Source organism: Monomorium pharaonis, chromosome 7 (genome assembly GCF_013373865.1).
Source record: "Monomorium pharaonis isolate MP-MQ-018 chromosome 7, ASM1337386v2, whole genome shotgun sequence".
Classification (NCBI taxonomy): Eukaryota; Metazoa; Arthropoda; class Insecta; order Hymenoptera; family Formicidae; genus Monomorium; species Monomorium pharaonis.
The window spans coordinates 19,558,035-19,576,025 of record NC_050473.1 but is presented as its reverse complement, the minus strand read 5'-3'; the positions used below and the strand labels follow the sequence as shown (position 1 = coordinate 19,576,025).

The window sequence follows — 17,991 nt, the reverse complement described above, 5'->3', positions numbered from 1 at the left end:
TGATTGCCAAAATTTCAGAAAGCTGAACTAGCTAGTTATTTAAATATTAAATATTTTATTAAAACATGAGCTTTTATGGAAATTGATAAATTTTCAAGATTTTTCAGTTTTTATTGTCGTATTAAACGTAGAAGTAATGAACAGATGTTAGTGAAATTTTAGAATGATACATCTTAACTGTACAGAAAAGTATTGTTAAATTTTTGAAACGATGCATGCACTTGCTCGTTTGAGTGAAATAATTGATAAGATAAAAAAGTTTACAATAATTGAAATAATACAGCACGTATAGGTGTGGTAAATGTGTGCTAGTGATATAATATGAATTTCAAATTGTTGTATTTAATTATCTAAGTGTGTGCAATGGTATAGTGAAGAATGTTTATTCTCAATTTTTTTTTAAATTATTTCAGTAATGAAGGTATAATTAAATCAAATTGATAGGACATTTCGACTTACCCTTTTAACAGCTGTTTTAATATTAATTATATATCTTATATGTAAAAAATTAAGCTCGAGTTTCTATATAATTTTTAATTTAGATGATTTAAATATATTAATTTAATTGTTAGGATCGATAGCTGATGAAGGCTAAATAAATCGAAACAAATTCCGATTCCTACTGATATTTAAATTAGGTTAATTAATAGAATTGAGAATAAATTGTTTATACTTAAATTAATGCTTGTGTTTGATCTATTCTTATTTATGCATCTACAGACTTTCAACGGAGCCTACCAAATTTTAAAGACAAAAAGAACGAATTGCATACAAAGTTTGTAAATATTAGAACAGTCAATAAAAAATATTAACAATATTAAATTGGTTCACATTACTTGAAATTGCCAAAAAATTTTTTGCACCTAAATGAAATAAAGGTTTGTTTTTTATTCCTGCACTGCTGCAGATTGTTTATTTGGACGTTATGTAAATTTCCACGAGAGGTCAGCAATCTCCAACATCATTTTGCCAAAGTGAATTGGTGTCTGTGATGCGATTTCAAGCCCGGGCACGCTCACGCACACATCGCACTCCCCCTATCCGTGAGGCACGCGCGCTCGGCTGCGATCGGCGTGAGCCGTCGCGCACTCGGCTACGTTCGCGGCTGAGTTTGTCCCTTTCTCCTCTGCCTCTTCCCCCATCTAACGTTTTCTGACTTCGAGCTCCGAGGCGATCGCCGGCGTCTAATGCTTTTTCAGAATATGTTTATCGCGCGGGCGCCGCCGGCTCTCGCGATTATTTTATGATCGGCGCATAATTGTAAAAATAAATATGTACAATTTAATCAATATTTCTTTGTTATTCCATGTAAATTGAATTTACAAATAAAATGTTAAATATATCTTATGGTTAATTAAATTAATTATTTAATTATTTAATTAAGTAACGTGCGAAGATTTAAAAAACTTTTTTCTTCGGTAATTTTACAAACTTTGATAACTTCATAAAATTAATATTGGATAAGTTAATATATTTTTTAACTAAATCAAGTTAAAGCTAATAGCATATAAAATTAATTTTCTTAAATTAAAAGTTGTGAAATAAACGAAAAACTGACTTAGTTGAAAGTTAAGTGTTAAATCAATTCAAGTTAAATTTAAACTTAATTTTGCTAAACGTTATTTATATTTATATTAAATTAGAAAGTCATAGTTTGTTTAAACTAGATTATCAAAACAATTATAATTAGATTAGATCATAAAATATATTCAACAGACAATACAAAGTAAGCGAAAAAAAGAATCAATTAACACCGTAAAAAATAAGTAACAATAAGCAATAGGACATAACAAACAATAAGCAATAGGAAATCCACTCTTTGCCAGAGACGTGGATAGAATCGAGGCTTATAAATATCAATTTTATTTCTAAAGTAGTAGCTCTTAAATTTTTTAAAATAAGACAAAATATGTATGAAATGAATGTGTACAAAAAAGCTGTGTTGTGTTTCTATAGACATTTTTTATATAAACACATAACTAAATGTGACAGAGACCCATTTCTGGCATCACTAAGGTAAAGTAAGTAATAAATAAAGAAAAGACTTTTGCTCGAACAATTCGAACATGATAAATAAAAAACTTGACAATCGCGCATGCATTAATAATTATAATTTTTATAATTTCTAGTTTGCTGTTTTGTGCGACGCTTAATAATAATAAAATACGTTTTAAATCATGTTCCTTTAGTTTTTTGTCAATGTCCTTTTTCTTATAAAAATGTAGAAAATTGTTAAATAGTTATATTTTATAAATATTTTACTAAATAGTAAAAATTAATAATAAAGTTAAAAAGCTAATGACTTTTAACTTTATTAATTATAAATTTTAATTTTTAATTTTAACTAAATATTTTTGAAATATATAAACTTGTTAATTTTTTCCCAAGTTTTAAAAATTTATTTATGTAAAAGAAAAAATTATGAAAGAAAAAATACTTTAACTTAATTCAGTTTAAAAAATATATTAACTTACCTAATATTAATTTTGTGAACCCGAGAAAAAATGTTTCATATAAAAACATATAAATATATATAAAATATGTCCATATATATTTATATTAGCTTCCTTTCTTTTCTAAAATTTCTGTTTGATATAAAAAAATAATAGTTATACTGAAAAGATAGAAACTAATTAAAAAATAATTTTCGCATTGCTTCTTTTAAGAAAGCTAAGTATAAAAAATTGTCCATATATTCCGAAATATATATGATTATATATAAACAATTTTTCATACTTAGCTTTTTTAAAAGAAGCAATGCAAAAATTATTATTTTAATTAGTTTCTATCTTTTCAGTATGACTATTATCTTTTTATATCAAACAGAAATTTTACAAAAGAAAGGAAACTGATATAAACATCCCGATCAAAAATTTTTCATGTAAAAGTATGTAAAAATCTGTAGAATTATGTATCAAAAATGTCCATGCAAAATTTTACATTGTATATTTTTATTTAATTTTACATATTTTTATGTAATTTTATATAATTTTGATATAATTTTATAGATTTATACATACTTTTGTATAAAAAAATTTTTGCCGGGAAAAAAATTGCTAATTTACAATTATAGATGATTACATATAATTATACATAACTATATATAATTACATATGAATAATTCTTTCTCAATAAAAAATGTTTCATGTAAAAGTATGTATAAATTTATAGAATTATATCAGAATTATATAAAAGTATATAAAATTATGTAAAATTATGTAAAATTATATAAAAATATACAATATAAAATTTTGCATGGACATTTTTGATACATAATTCTACAGATTTTTATATATTTTTACATGAAAAATTTTTGATCGGGATATATAGACATCTTTTATATAAGTACATATATTCATATATGTTTTTATATGAAACATTTTTTCCCGAGAAGTTATCGAAGTTTGTAAAATTACCGAAGAAAAAAGTTTTTTAAATCTTTGCACGTTTTACTTAATTAAATAATTAAATAATTAATTTAATTAACCATAAGATATATTTAACATTTTATTTGTAAATTCAATTTACATGGAATAACAAAGAAATATTGATTAAATTGTACATATTTATTTTTACAATTATGCGCCGATCATAAAATAATCGCGAGAGCCGGCGGCGCCCGCGCGATAAACATATTCTGAAAAAGCATTAGACGCCGGCGATCGCCTCGGAGCTCGAAGTCAGAAAACGTTAGATGGGGGAAGAGGCAGAGGAGAAAGGGACAAACTCAGCCGCGAACGTAGCCGAGTGCGCGACGGCTCACGCCGATCGCAGCCGAGCGCGCGTGCCTCACGGATAGGGGGAGTGCGATGTGTGCGTGAGCGTGCCCGGGCTTGAAATCGCATCACAGATTGGTGTGGTGAATAGGTTATGTCAGGATCATAGGCGGTTGAATAATAAATCTGTATTTGTCACAGTTTTAAATAAACACAGAAGTCTCTTACAGAATCTAAGTACAGAATGGCCACAAAATAATTGAAAATTGTTTCCATTGTCAACGACGACTTAAGCTATTCAACTAACCTTTTTTTCTCGAGCTGGTCTCATCGAAAAAAATAGGTAAAGTGATGTACAACCTTTCATAAAAGAGTAACATTTAGTAGTTATAAGCATTTGACAGTACAATCTTTATTTTAATATGTAATAATAAGTTTATTCCCTATTTGAGTCAAACAAGTTAAGTTTATATCATGTTTTGTAAATCAGTTTTGATTTATCTTAGGCTTCAAGAAAAAAAAACACAAGCAAATATCAAAAGTAACAAGACCGAGAACAAAGACTTATGTGCTGTATAACACCAAGGATTAAAAGCACCTAAATATTCATCTTCAAAAATTCCTTGCTACCTCATTTTGTAATTAGACATTTATCAAGAAGAGTTCTCTGAGAACTGAGCAAGAGTGAACGACAAATATGTTCAAGTTTCCAAGATTAATTGTGAATCACGTAAAGGCTTTGGCGATGCCTACTTCATCCAGCAATGTAGATTATTTAGCACAACAAACACGGGTAATTGCTTCTAGCATTATGTAGACATAGTAGTGCAATCTGTATTGAGTATAAAAAGTATTTGTACAGAGGACCTAGTAAAATTTTTTCTTAGAATTTTTTATAATTTGTGTGTAATTTTATAACTTTTTAGAAATTTTCTTAGAAATTTTTGTACACTTTAAAACACTTTATTTGTAATACTTTAAATATTGAGAAAGTCTACATTTTTTCTAAAAATTTTAAAATATGTTGCAAGATCTACAATGTCAGCAGGAGTAATGGAGTAGGAGTAAGAAGTAAGAAATATAAAATGAGATTTGCCCATTTCGTTTACTCCCGGTTTTTAATTGGTCAATTGTTACTCTTACTCCTTACTCCATTACTTCTGCTAACATTGTAGATCTTGCATGTGAATTCTAAAATATCAAAATTTTTTTAATTTTTTATTCTGTAATTTTTTAAATAATATTTTATATAAATATATAACTTTTTTCAGATTTTGAGATTTTATAAGAAATTATTGAATAAGAAAGATTATAAAAATTTATGAAAATTTACATACTTTAAGAATTTTAAAATAGAGACTTTTAATATTTCTGTAAAGTATTCGTAAAAATTTTGAGAAAAATTTTCATTAAGGGATATTTTTTAAATTTTTATTTTTAAAAAGTAAACGTTAATTAGCAATTTATTAACATAATTATACATACAATCTATTATATTTGTTATTAATAAATTAGTGTTTACTTTCTAAAAATAAGATTTTAAAAAGTACCTGTGTACACAAAGATTATTAAATTGTTTTATATTATCATTTGTTTTTACATTCTTCACAGAACACTTTTATTCTCAAAAGAAGATATCCAGTGCAGCTTCACAAAAAGAATTCCAAGCCCCATCGCCTGAAAGCGAGGCACTATATTTACGATCTCGTTGAGGACACAAATACGAGGAGGAAGAAGCCACTCGATTTGATTCTGACGCAGTATGTGGCGGGACTTGGAAACGTAGGCACTCAAGTGTCAATGCACCCAACACAGGCGTACATGACGCTCCTATTGCCGAAGCTGGCGGACTATGCTACCCCTGAGAACATTGAGAAGTATACAAAGATGGCGACAGATGAGGCGGACAAAACACCGTTTAGCTCCGCTTTGGTGGAAAAGACAATAAAGTACCTGGGGCAGAAGCGAATATCCATTATCATGTCGAAAGACGTGTCGTGGACATTGGAGAAATGGCATATAAAGGCAAACTTTCGCAAGGCAGGCATCTATTTACCTGAAGACGCTGTAACAATGCCCGAGAAACCGATATCTGGACCGAACCTGGACCTCGAGGGGAAAGAGTTCTATGTGACGCTCACGATCAACAATCGCGAGCACGTGAAGGTGCGATGTGTGCTACACCACTGGACACCGGAGAAGACGGCGCAAGTCTACGTCGAGGAGTTTTGGAAGCAACCAGGCGAGCCAATATTTCCTGAGGACAAGCCGATTTTAGACTCTCTTCCTACCTTCTGGACAGAAAAGAAGAAAAAGGAATCAAATTTGTAATATCTTGTATTATGTATGTAAATAAAAGACGTTTAATGGGAAATAATAATGTACGTTTATTCTTAGAAGCTCCTATATAATTTAGATATATCTTGAATTCTGCGTAATCGTTACGATCGTTTTTTTACATACCAATTATATCGTTTGTACAATTTGATGATTCTTCAATAAGATTTGTATAACTACCGCTCCGATCCGATTTGGCAGTCTAGTAAGTGGTGTCTGAAGTATATATATTTGCTTGTAGAACTATATCTTCCTAGAATCAATAATTTGACTCTGTTATACCTTCACTGTGATTAGGAGAGCGTGTCTATTTCTAGAAACTGATAACCTGGAAATCTACTGTAAAATCGGAAAACTGTATAACATATCCTGTATAATATAATATGATAACTCGATATGGGCGAGAGGCACTTCGTGTGGGATGAAATTTCGGAAGGATTAATTTTATCGAGGTAAAAATTTTAGAAAATTTGCAATTTATTTTGTCATGCATTTAAGATATTCTAATTTAGCTCTGTCCTTTCAAGTTTTTGTATCAATATCCTCTTTTAATTTTCAAATTGTAATATTTACTTGAAACATGCAGTATAATTTATTATTTATCTGGGAAAATGCAAAATTTTTTTATAAAACTTCGATTAATTTAATTTTATTGATGACGAGTTATTTCGTTTCATGACTGGAGTTTTCACTGACTGTTCAAAAAATAATAAGATATTAATTAATACGAAAGAGAGATTTCACAAATCTTTTTATCTATGTGAATTTCTGTTTATTAAGTGCGGCAAAGGTAGAGGACGAGCAAGCGAAGCGACGAAAGAAGCTAGTTGCCGCAGTCCAAACATCGGAGATTTATTGCCCACACGCATATTTAATTCTGTGCTACCGGGAAATGTTAAATGACAGTGAAAAGGTAAAAAACACATCTAAATCCTTCGTTATCGATATCTTGATAAAAATTTTTCTCAGAATTTTTAAACGTATCGTACTTTTTTTGGAACATTTTCGCTAAAATCTAGAATTCTTTTTATTTGTCATTATTGGAATTCTAAGATTTTAACATATCTATAAAAATTTCTTATTCTATAATTTTTACATATTATAATATTTTAACTTTGTCAGACTAAAAAAAATATTTTTATCATAAATTATGTATATGTATATATAAAATGAAAAGTTTTTGAAATCTTAGGATCCCTAGTAGCAAAATACATTGGCAGTATATTGGCTAATATTGGTTAAATATTGGTTATATTGGGAATGCATTGGCCAATATTTTCCTAATGTTTCCCAATGTAACGCCAATATTGGTTATAAAATATTGACTCCAAATTAAAATGCAATTAATGTCCAATATGAAAAATCGAATGCTGAACCAATATTGAACCAATATTTCTGCTTAGACAAATTGGCTAAATAAGATGAAGGGTCTATTGTCTTTATACTAGGTCTATATACTACACTTTAGACTTAAGGAAATATTGTCTTTATACTACTTTCCAATATTGCGCCAATGTTTTTTGCTACTAGGGATATTTCAGAATTTGTATAACAAAAATTGTATATATATTAATTCTAGAAAAGACGGTTTCTTTCGACATTATTAAAAAGTATTCCAATTTGTATTTAAAAAATCTGAAAAATTTTCTAAAAAGTCATAAAATAATGCAGAAATTCTAGAAAATTTGGAAATTTACATGAAAATTTTAAAAAGTAATATGAAAAATTTTGAGGAAAATTTTCACCGGGATATCGAAAAGAGAATGCTGTATTTGTCCAATTACAGCTCAGATTCAGGAAACATTATCTGCGAAAAGTGACGCCGGACGAGCCGGACATCATTATCCTGCAGGACATCAAGGATCTCGTGCTCTTCCTACTCGCGACATCCGTCAGCCCGCAATTCATAAATTTCCTTCATCTGCCGGTTGTTGACCGATTTCTGAGGGCACTAATCATCTACTTTCAACGCTTCCTGGAGATATGGGAAGACCTGGTACACGAGCGGGCGGCTACCATGAAGAAGGCACCAAATCCACTGGCACGCGGGCACAGGTCCCGCTACGCCGACGAAATGCACGCCTTCCGCTGCGTCCTAGGGAGGGAATACGCGGATCTGCTGCTGGGCTGCCGAGATGGACCTCGCTATCATCATATGATGACCGGCGCGAGACGCACGGCCACGCAATCACAGGGCGAGAAGGATCTACGGATCTACGAGGCGTTCATAAGTGTGGCTCATCGAATCGTGTGGATAGCGTTGCAGCGCAAACATTTTACCCTGATCGGTACGGCGAAAGAATTTTCTCCTAGAATTTCAAATCATAATAACTATAGTGAAATTTTTTCTCTGAATTTCTTTGAATTTTTTGTATTTTCAAAATTTTCAGAATTTCTATATAATTTTATAACTTTTTAGAAAATTTCTCAGATTTTTTAATACAATTTGGAATACGTTTCAGAAGTGTTAATTGAAACTATACAACTGTTTTGGAATTCTTTATATATATAAATTTTGTAAAATATCTTAAGATTTTAAAGATGTCTTAATTTACAATTTCTGATAAATTTTTATGAAATTATAATGATAATAAAATTTGAAAAAGTTCAAAGTATTTTTTAGAAATTATAAGATAAGAAATTTTTTAAATCTCAAAATATTTCAGAATTTACATATAAAAAAGTTCTAATAGAGGTAGATTTTCTCAGTGTTTCTAAAATGATCTAATATTTATATAAAAATTCTTAAAAAATGTTCACCAGAACGTCGTGGGACAACGTAAACTTAAAAAAGTTTTGTTATACTTTTATTTAAAAATTTAGTACAATTATAATAAAATTTAATTAAACTTCAATAATTTTAATCGAATTATTTTGTAATATAAACAATTTAACTAAATTTTATTAAAATTTTATTAAATAGAAGAAATTCGAAGACCATATTATCCCACAAGTTTGAGAATTTGTAAGTTCTAAAAGAAAATTCTTTTTCTGACAATGAGTACAATATTGCGAATTTTCTAAATACATTATTATATAATATTACTTTAGATATTGTACTATATACATCGTATATCATATAATGTCGCCATGAATATTGTATATTATTACACGATATACGATATTCACAAGATGCTATGGAAACTGATCACCGCGTTGCTGATCATTATTTTGCAGAGTTGGAGCTGCACAGGCTGCTCCGAACCGAGGCATACAACACCGCGCAAAGACAAAGCAGCAGTCGGTTTATTGAGGACATGCTGCAGGATGATATCCGTATACTGCATGGTCCTAAGACGATATTGAAAAGTCGAAAATTACTCAGAAATTCGCCTTTGCCTTACGAGCTGATGTACGGGGATTGCGATTATCGTCTCCTATCATTAGGTGATATGTACTATTTATAGAAATAATATATTTATATTCGTAGAGTGATTTATAGAAACAGTATGTTTAAGAATATTTAGAGGATCTATAGAAATAGTATATTTATATTCATGACAGCTTCAAACTTTATCAAATCAATCGGCTTTATCAGTCAAATCAATCAAACTTTAATTACCTCAATCGGCAATCAAATTAATTTAACTGCCGTAGTTGCTTATTAAAGTAAAAAACCTATAAATTATTTTTCTTTATCAATTTTTTAATAATTGAACAAAAAATTTTAATTTGATCTAATAAAATAATACAAATATAACTTCATATTAAGTCGGAATTTGATCAAATCATCTTTAGTCTCTTATTAAACTATATTTGCATCACAGATAGCTATGTATCTTGTATTAAAAAATTGTAAATATGTTTTCTGTACTTTCATCTTAAAGGGGTAGTAGATATCGACTTCCATCATCCGAAAATTGCCTATCTGAGGAACGCTCTTCTTGTCGACGAGGAGCTATTATCTCAGTTGGGGATCAAAGTAGGAATACTAGGCCATAATCGTTCGGATTACGACTTAATGTTAATGCCGTACGAATCGGAGGAGAAGCCGGCAGAACTAACAGAGACCGATTTACTCGAAAAATCTCGTAAGACGCGAGAGAGTATCTTTGTACCTAAAATTTTGGTAAGGGTCCTAACGCTCTTTAGTACACACAGAATTGGCTAGTAATTAGTTGAAAAGTTAAAATATTAATTAAAAACAATAATAAAATTAAATCATACATATAACAAATTAAATCATATATATATATATATATATATATATATATATATATATATATTATAATAAAAATCAAATAATGAAGTTAAAAAATTAATAATAAAATTAATAACCTTTAACTTCGTTAATTTTAATTTTACTTTCAAAACATTAACTTTAACTTGTTAATTTTTTTCTAAATTAAAAATTAACTTGTATAAAAGAAAAAAAATTTTAATATAAAAAACAATATTTCTTTGTTATTTTATATAAATTTTATTTACACATAAATAAAATAATAAATTTATTAACTAATCCATAATATAATTTTATTATTTACAGTAATCTAATTTTTAAAAATTACGACTTCTAATTCAATATAAATAATGATTTTCAAAATTAACTTTTAGCTTAATTTAATCTTAATTTTTAACTGAGACAGTTTTTTGTTCGTGCAATTTTAACATAACTAAATTAATTTTGTCATTAATTTTAACTTAATTTAGTTAAGGAACAAATATTAACCTACTCAACCCTGGGTACACAAAAATCTAAATCTTAATTAGATAAGCCGAAAAATTGAATCTGAGATTTATATTTCATGATACAAAGGAACAAATAAGAGAGATCGAAAGGTTGCCCGAGGAATTAATCGAAGAATTTCCAGTAAGGGAGATTCAGGAAGTGCACGAGAAATACGATAGAATTCGCGAAAAAGCCCGAAAAAAGTGGATTCTTCGAGAGATAAAACGACATAAACGCAAAGCGGTTGACACTTACTCTATAGCGACAACCTTAGACTGAAATATCTAAAATATAGAATAAAGAAATGTTACATGTATACGACACGGTGAGAATTTCATAAAAAATTAAAAATGGTATTTATATACATATTGACGGATAAGTTCTAAATTCTAATATCAATAAGGATGAATAACGAATACAATATTTTTGATTCTTATCTATCGATATAAAAATAAAATACGCAAAAATCTAGTTGTTCCATCAAACCAAAACATTAATGTTAGGATGTGAACGACAAGGATAGAGATACAAACTGAACGCTATAACACAATGTAAAAAATATGCTTATTATAATTGCTGATGCCTAATCGGAAGTAATAATAATGCTGATATTTTACAAGAAGATACACATATAGATACATTTTAAGCAATGTGTTACGATTAAATTCGGCATTGTCCCGTCCATAAATAATTACCGCTTCTATCTAATCACTACACCGCTATATACGTAATAACAATACATACGACGTAATTTAATCCCCAATGTGGGAGATCAACATGCAAATTGTCCCGTCTCCATTTGCATCTACGTGCATGATAAACTCATTGTTTGCGCTTTTTTGCAATTGTTCACGTTCGGCTAAACGTTCATTACTTGAAGTGCGCTTTGCTCCAGTGCGACCCGTTATTTTCTCTTGAATACGCATATAATATCGCAATGTAAAAGAAAGAAAAAAATAAAGAAAGAAAAGAGATGTCCTCAACGTTTGGCACAGCGATTTTGATAATAAAAACCGGATTTTATAAACATCTATCAATCATTTCACATACACATATAATGAGTAACGTTTTTTAAGTGTTTTATTTCATCGATAGCTAATCATGTAATGTACGAGTTTCCCGTCCCGTCATGCTATTACGATATGTATCGAGATTATGATAATTCACAGTATTTGCGTCCGTTTTACATTACTATTATTATAACAATGTACTGTATGTTGTGCGGTACTTTAGAAGTCAGATGGCAGTAAGCAATTCCAAAGCGACTCGTACTGATCTAGTTTTACTTTCAGAATCTGTGCCATTATAATCTTCATAAAAAAAGGGAAAAAGATTCTTCTCAAATAATCATTGAAGTACTTTCGTGAAAAAATATATGCGATAACAAGTTTTCTCTTTACTCAGCTAATACACAATGTGTCATCGTCTCATTTGTAAGGCTGCAAAGCGTTGCACATTCGATAACAATGTTGAAAAATGAAAAGTTTTTCGGCACTTTTTTGCTAAGTTTTCTTCCCTTAGATATTACAGCTAACTCTATTACGTCGCTGAACATTTGTCTACATGAATATAATACAGAATAGACAAAGTGACAATAGTGATTATGCACATAGTAATAATATAACGTTATCTTGTAAATGTGACTATTTAACTGTTGTTACTGCGATGATTGGATGAAAAAAACCGTGATTATTATATATACACACTATGTGTTACATATATTTATGTAGACATATGTATGTTTTTTTTTATAAATTCTCAGTCGTGTGTTTGTATAAAAACATATTCTATGCGCAAGGTTTTATAATGAAAATTAAATTGTGGAAAAATGTATTTTATTTAAATAAAATTCAAATAGTATATTTTTTTCAAAGGATGATACTGCATAAGATCTCCCAAATTCATAATTGTTTTTCTGTATATTTCCGCCATTGGAAAAATAATGCAAATGCCAATTTTTACATTCTGCAAATTAAAGAATAATTTTACTATGACAATTCGTTCTAATATAAGAATGATATATACATGTGTGTATATATGTATATTTTATATATATACATATATATATATACACATACATACACATACACAAAGTTAGATAGGAATATCAAATATTTCTTTCAAATATTATGTCATTTGACTCCAATTACTGTGTACTTTAATTTGTAGAGCTAAACTCTGGTTTTGCGTAAACCAGAATACGTTTCTCGTAGTTGCTATATGTATAATTAATCGATTAACAGATAAAATCATTATAAATCAGTCATAAAAATACCTTTGTACCTATTACTTGAGTAATCAGTAATTAGCTAGACATTACGCGTAGTTCAATAAATATGGGAGCTATTTGTAACGCAATTTAGAGTCAATTTCTTGCTACTTGTGTTTCAGTAAAAACAAGCCGTATATAAAAATGAAAACTACGCTTTCTTTCGCTTAGCTCTCTCTCTCTCTCTCTCTCTCTCTCGCGCGCGCGCGCGCGTGTGTATGTGTGTGTGTGTGTGTTGGAATCTAGTTTGAAGTCTCCGCACTCGCTTTCTTTCCTTTCCACTTATACCCTCAAAAAAATAATTGTGTATTAAGTGCAGCTATAACAATTTTTCCTAAGCAAATTTGTCAAGTGCAAGTCAAAATATCTGCAAATAAGCTACAAATATATTGTATGTAATAAATGTAATAATGATGCAGAATGTCCGTGATTATTTGTCAAAAAGGATGGAATTCTCGGTTTTTTCTTTTTTTTACAGTGCTACTTCGACATAAACCTACCTGTGGTATTGTACTCGATGCTGTTTACACTAAATTCATAAATTTGCTATTGTTTTTTTCTCATTTTTTTTGTTTTATTTGTTACTTTCTGTATGTCAATCCCTGCCATTATCTCGGACTTGCGTGGCTACGTAACAACAGTCTATAACGCAATCTTACGTTTTTAGCAGCACAGACACAAAACAATATTTCTTTCTACGTTACAAGGAACACGCACAACTCCCTCTTCGAAAGATTATTACGTTAGGATTGGTGGGGCTACGAGGCAATGTCCGACATGAGCTGGGCAAGCAGAGCCGGCTCTAAAAGTCCATGCGTCTGTCCCATCCTCTCCAAATTTCGCACATCTTTATCGACCTCTTCCAGAGCCCGTTGCAATTCCTCCTCTTCCTCCCTCGACGGCTCATAATCTCCGTTTCTACCTTCTACAAATTAAAACATTTTATATTATGAGATCTATAAATAAACATAGCATTTTCTACAAAGTCTCAAGATTTACAAAGTACAGAATATCAAAGAATTCTGCAATTACCAATAAATAAGTCGTTGAAAGCATCCGGAGGCAAGTTGTTGAGCACATTGCCGAAGTCGTGCTCGGCAGAGTCCAAGGAGGCGAACACCTCGTTGTCTCCGAGCTCGACTTTGAGGCCCCCTGTCAAACCGAGAGAGCCCAGACCCAGTCCCAGATTCAAGTTAGACGAGTTTGAACTTCCCTGTGGAACGCTCAGATTGTTCAACATCTTGGTGTGGTTTTCACTACAGTTTATTTGGTTCATGTAATGACTCTCCTCCTCGTGTATTAGCGCAGCTTGGTCCTTGATGGTAGTTTCTATCTTATTGGAGGGCGGCCGTTTGCGCTTCTTACTGGGCTTGGACTTGGGTTTAGGCTTCGCTGGGATCGTTGGAGAGGCTGGCTTCTTATTGCGTGCCTTCTTTGGTTTGGATTCTTGGATTTTACGGTGATAATTGTCCCTCTTCCTCGCGTGCTCCGGGCAGAGAGGCAACTCGTGCGCGACGTCAAACACAGGAACGCAACACTGTGTGTTGTCACTAAACTTGGCAGTGCAGTACTCAAACAGGAGCTGATCGCCATTCAGCATTATGTGGCGAGAGCAGTGCCGGGTGCAGGGCAGGGACGTCTGCTGGCATCCCTCTACGCCGCACAGTCCGCCAACCAGCAGAGGTCCGTCGAGCACCTTGGAGCTGCTGGTGCGCGATGGAGAGTCGCTCAGTACCCGCGCGGTGGACGCGGGATCCCTGGTAGCGGCCTCCAGCAGACATCGGACCCGGTGCTGCAGCACGAGCTCCGCGTCGGCCCCGTCGATGCGCAGCTGGAGTAATTGCCGCTGCAGCTGCGAGCGCAGCTGGGCCAGCCGGGTCGCCCGGTTCAACGATGTGATGGACTCGCCGTTGGTAAACCACTGACGCTGATAGATCGTCATCTCGTCGCCGCTCGAGTCGCTGTCGGATATCTCGTCGCCGGCTCGCGGATAATACAGTAGCGTGTGGTCTCGGCTCTGCCGCCTCCTGGAGGATCTCAGTCGCCGCAGATTCTCAATGTGCCGCCGCTTACGCTGCTGTTGAGCCGAACTGGAAAACTTGCGATCCAGGTTCTCCCGAATGCCGCAGTCTTCGACGCTCGTCGTCATCGTCGCCTCGTTCGCCGTCGCGGCGACATTGAGCGCACCCCTGACAACGTCGTAGCCTGCCACCGCCGCCGTTGCTACGGGCAGCGCAACGGGTGGCACCCTTATCCTCTGCTGCTTCACGCATTTCCCCTTTGACCTACTACTGCTGCTGCTGCTGTTGTTCTTGCAACTGCTCTGCATCACTTCAGGATTTGTTTCAGGTGGGAGTACCGTGGTGTGATTTCTTCCCGCCGCCGTGACGAACGGCGGTTCCGGCTCACTGAAAATGTATGGATCAACATCTTGATGTGCCTCGGTTTTCAGCAAAGCCTTCAAGCGGTCCGAAAACTTCAATTTATTGTCCATGTTTGAGTTTTCGGCGGTTGTAATTGGGACCTTCATCGATTGCCGCTTCTGTCCAGATCTGTTCCACCTGCATTCTCAAATCCTCCAAGTCAAATTCTTCCCCTTCTTATCCAGATCGAAACTTACTTCACGCTATGCACCAAGATCCAAGTACAGGCTGCACCGTCGATCAGGAATACTGAGAGACTATGATGCGACAATGGTTTAAAAAATATGTTTCGTATCACAGACAGATTTGCTATTTACCAAGTTAGCCGAAAGGTAAACAAAGATAAAAAAAGAACGATCCAAGTGTATTCGTTTAAACTGTACAAGAGTTAATAAGTTAAAAGCTAAATTGTGCGACGCACCAGCCACACTCGAGTGTATCGATATGTTATATCAATGTATTCAAAACAGGTCATGGAATTTACGTTAATCAAACTAACAAGAGGCGAAACAGGCTAAAACAAAGTACAAAGTTAATGACCCGCGACACGCGCGGGTTCCCTGGCTCGAGCAGCAAGCGTGCACTTGGTCCATGGCTAGATCAGGACAAAAACGATCCTTGCCTCGCATAGTAGTAGTTCTACATCAAGTGTGTCCTACACATGTTCGAGCGACTGTGTCGTCGTCGTCGTCGCGCGTCGAGCGGACGTCGGGTCGATGTGCAGCACCACTGAGGAGTCGTCGCACCTCAAGGATCCCGCGGCCATATCACCGGAGGGTAATCTCCCCGCCGCCGTTGGCATGGGCCGATTTCTCTCCTTCCTGCCTGCCTGCCCGTTTCCTTATTCCTCTCTTGCCTGCTTTTAGGTTAGGTTCTCGCTCACGTCACGTCGCGAGGCAGCGCTCGATCTCAGAGCGACAGCGGGGAGCGCTCCCGAGACGGCGTCGGCGGCATACTCCGCGGACGTTCGCTCGCAGACCCTCGTGTCCGGGTCACCAGGTGCTCGTACTCTCTCGACCGCGACGGGGCTCAACTCGAGGGAGGGTCGAGGTTGGGACGACACTCATACACACGCACACACTGGGAAACCACGAGATCTCGCGCGCGACGAAACGACGGCCGGGACGTCCAGTCGGGACCGTGGGCAACCTCGCTTCGCCACACGGGCGGTACACACGACGATGCAGCTCGGTCTCACGCGACGCAAAATTTCGCGACGTCCGTCGATAACAACATTAGAGAGACATGTCAGGCACATACAAGGCAAGCAGAGACGGTGCGTGCGGGGGCAGCAGCAAAATGGCGGCCGTGGTGCGGTACGGTGCAGCACGAGCCAGTTCGTCAGCCCCCGCGCGCGGCAGATGCTCCGGACGAAAGATCTCCGAGATCCGCGGCGGATTCAACGGCACGACGTACCGAATCCGTATTGACTCCGGACGGCGAGCAAGGAGGGGTCGCGTCACGTGTGGCCACGTGAGAATTGTCCCGCGTGTGTTTTGCGCGCGGAACATAACCTGTATGACGCCTCCGCGCGAACGATGACTTTCCCCTTCGGCGAGACTTTCCCGACGCTCTAGAGAGGAGAATACCGAGAAACGGGGATACAGGGCGATCAGTCTCTAGCTGTCTCTTCCCGTCGTCAGACCCGTCGCATGAATCGGCCGACTTGGCGACCTTGATAGAAGCCGTCAGATTCGTAACTTTCCCCGTTCGCGTGAATCATCCTTTGACTAATTCGCGAAAATGATTCGTCCAACTATGTTGGCGTTGCTTCGTGCCTGAGACATCGGGAATTCGTCAAGAATTACCACGTGCAAATATGAAATTATGAAAGCTCGTTCTTTATGCGTCTCGTCCTTTTTTTTCTTTCTCCCTTCAACGTAGTGTTGTCTACCTGTTTCAGTTTGAGGAAGTACGATATATATACGGCAACAAATGTACAATACATCTATTGTTTGTTTTTTATAGCTGATAGTTTTTTGCACTTTGTTTCTTTTCCTCTTTGTCCGGAATGTTTACACAAATTACATAAAACAATTTTCAAATTTTTCAGGAATTTTATTCAAAATTCCAGGTAAGATTGGAGAATTTTTAAATGAAACTTAAAAAAAAATTATTTTATATTAATGTTGCCTTTTAATGTTAATGTTTAATCGAATAATGGTAAAGAAAAACCATTCAAGTTTTGAATATTATATGAGAAAGTACTAAAAAAATAATATGAATTAAATATAACATATAATTTGTTCGTATATAATATATAATGCATATATATTTCAAGTTCATATTCTTAGTCATATTTCAAAACATTATCAAAAATATAAAAATTTCATAAATCGTTTTATTAATTTGAATATTTAAAATCAAGCGCAAATCTTATTAGTTTAAAAGAAATTCAATTTTGTTTTTGAGATTTTTATGTAAAATCACAATTTTCATACTTATATTTGTATATTTGATGAACGAGTAGCATTAATGAAATAAACATTTTTACATATACTAATAAAAGTATTGACTATTGAAGCAAAAGTTTATTTGAAAATTCGTTGTTTATTTCAAACTGTAGTAAAATAGGAT

At 34.0% G+C, this 17,991-nt stretch overlaps 3 protein-coding genes across 3 annotated transcripts; 2 read left to right on the top strand and 1 right to left on the bottom strand.

The window, feature by feature from the left end:
• Positions 1-3,526: 3,526 nt before the first annotated feature.
• On the top strand, positions 3,527-6,090 carry LOC105840660 (39S ribosomal protein L9, mitochondrial). The gene is made up of 3 exons (XM_036290253.1): positions 3,527-4,059; positions 4,223-4,509; positions 5,328-6,090. Exons 2-3 carry the CDS (start codon positions 4,414-4,416, stop codon positions 6,045-6,047), a joined length of 816 nt encoding a protein of 271 aa, XP_036146146.1. The 5' UTR covers positions 3,527-4,059; positions 4,223-4,413; the 3' UTR covers positions 6,048-6,090.
• A 359-nt stretch (positions 6,091-6,449) lies between these two features.
• LOC105840661 lies at positions 6,450-12,045 on the top strand. The gene is made up of 6 exons (XM_036290252.1): positions 6,450-6,505; positions 6,834-6,966; positions 7,840-8,341; positions 9,231-9,440; positions 9,881-10,122; positions 10,810-12,045. Exons 1-6 carry the CDS (start codon positions 6,450-6,452, stop codon positions 10,999-11,001), a joined length of 1,335 nt encoding a protein of 444 aa, XP_036146145.1. The 3' UTR covers positions 11,002-12,045.
• A 1,225-nt stretch (positions 12,046-13,270) lies between these two features.
• On the bottom strand, positions 13,271-17,814 carry LOC105831344 (INO80 complex subunit D). The gene is made up of 3 exons (XM_012671404.3): positions 16,037-17,814; positions 14,024-15,552; positions 13,271-13,916 (listed from the first exon to the last, which is right to left on the bottom strand). The coding sequence occupies exons 2-3, from the start codon at positions 15,519-15,521 to the stop codon at positions 13,750-13,752; spliced, it is 1,665 nt and encodes a 554-aa protein (XP_012526858.1). The 5' UTR covers positions 15,522-15,552; positions 16,037-17,814; the 3' UTR covers positions 13,271-13,749.
• Between the last annotated feature and the right edge of the window lie 177 nt (positions 17,815-17,991).

Bases quoted from the DNA above. Each gene is read 5' to 3' on its own strand.
- LOC105840661 (XM_036290252.1), top strand. From the start codon at position 6,450: ATGGGCGAGAGGCACTTCGTGTGGGATGAAATTTCGGAAGGATTAATT. The intron at 9,441-9,880 runs GTGATATGTACT...TTCATCTTAAAG, and splicing joins TTATCGTCTCCTATCATTAG to GGGTAGTAGATATCGACTTC. The intron at 10,123-10,809 runs GTAAGGGTCCTA...CATGATACAAAG, and splicing joins TCTTTGTACCTAAAATTTTG to GAACAAATAAGAGAGATCGA.
- LOC105831344 (XM_012671404.3), bottom strand. From the start codon at position 15,521: ATGAAGGTCCCAATTACAACCGCCGAAAACTCAAACATGGACAATAAA. The intron at 13,917-14,023 runs GTAATTGCAGAA...TTTAATTTGTAG, and splicing joins TTTCAACGACTTATTTATTG to AAGGTAGAAACGGAGATTAT.
- LOC105840660 (XM_036290253.1), top strand. From the start codon at position 4,414: ATGTTCAAGTTTCCAAGATTAATTGTGAATCACGTAAAGGCTTTGGCG. The intron at 4,510-5,327 runs GTAATTGCTTCT...CATTCTTCACAG, and splicing joins ATTTAGCACAACAAACACGG to AACACTTTTATTCTCAAAAG.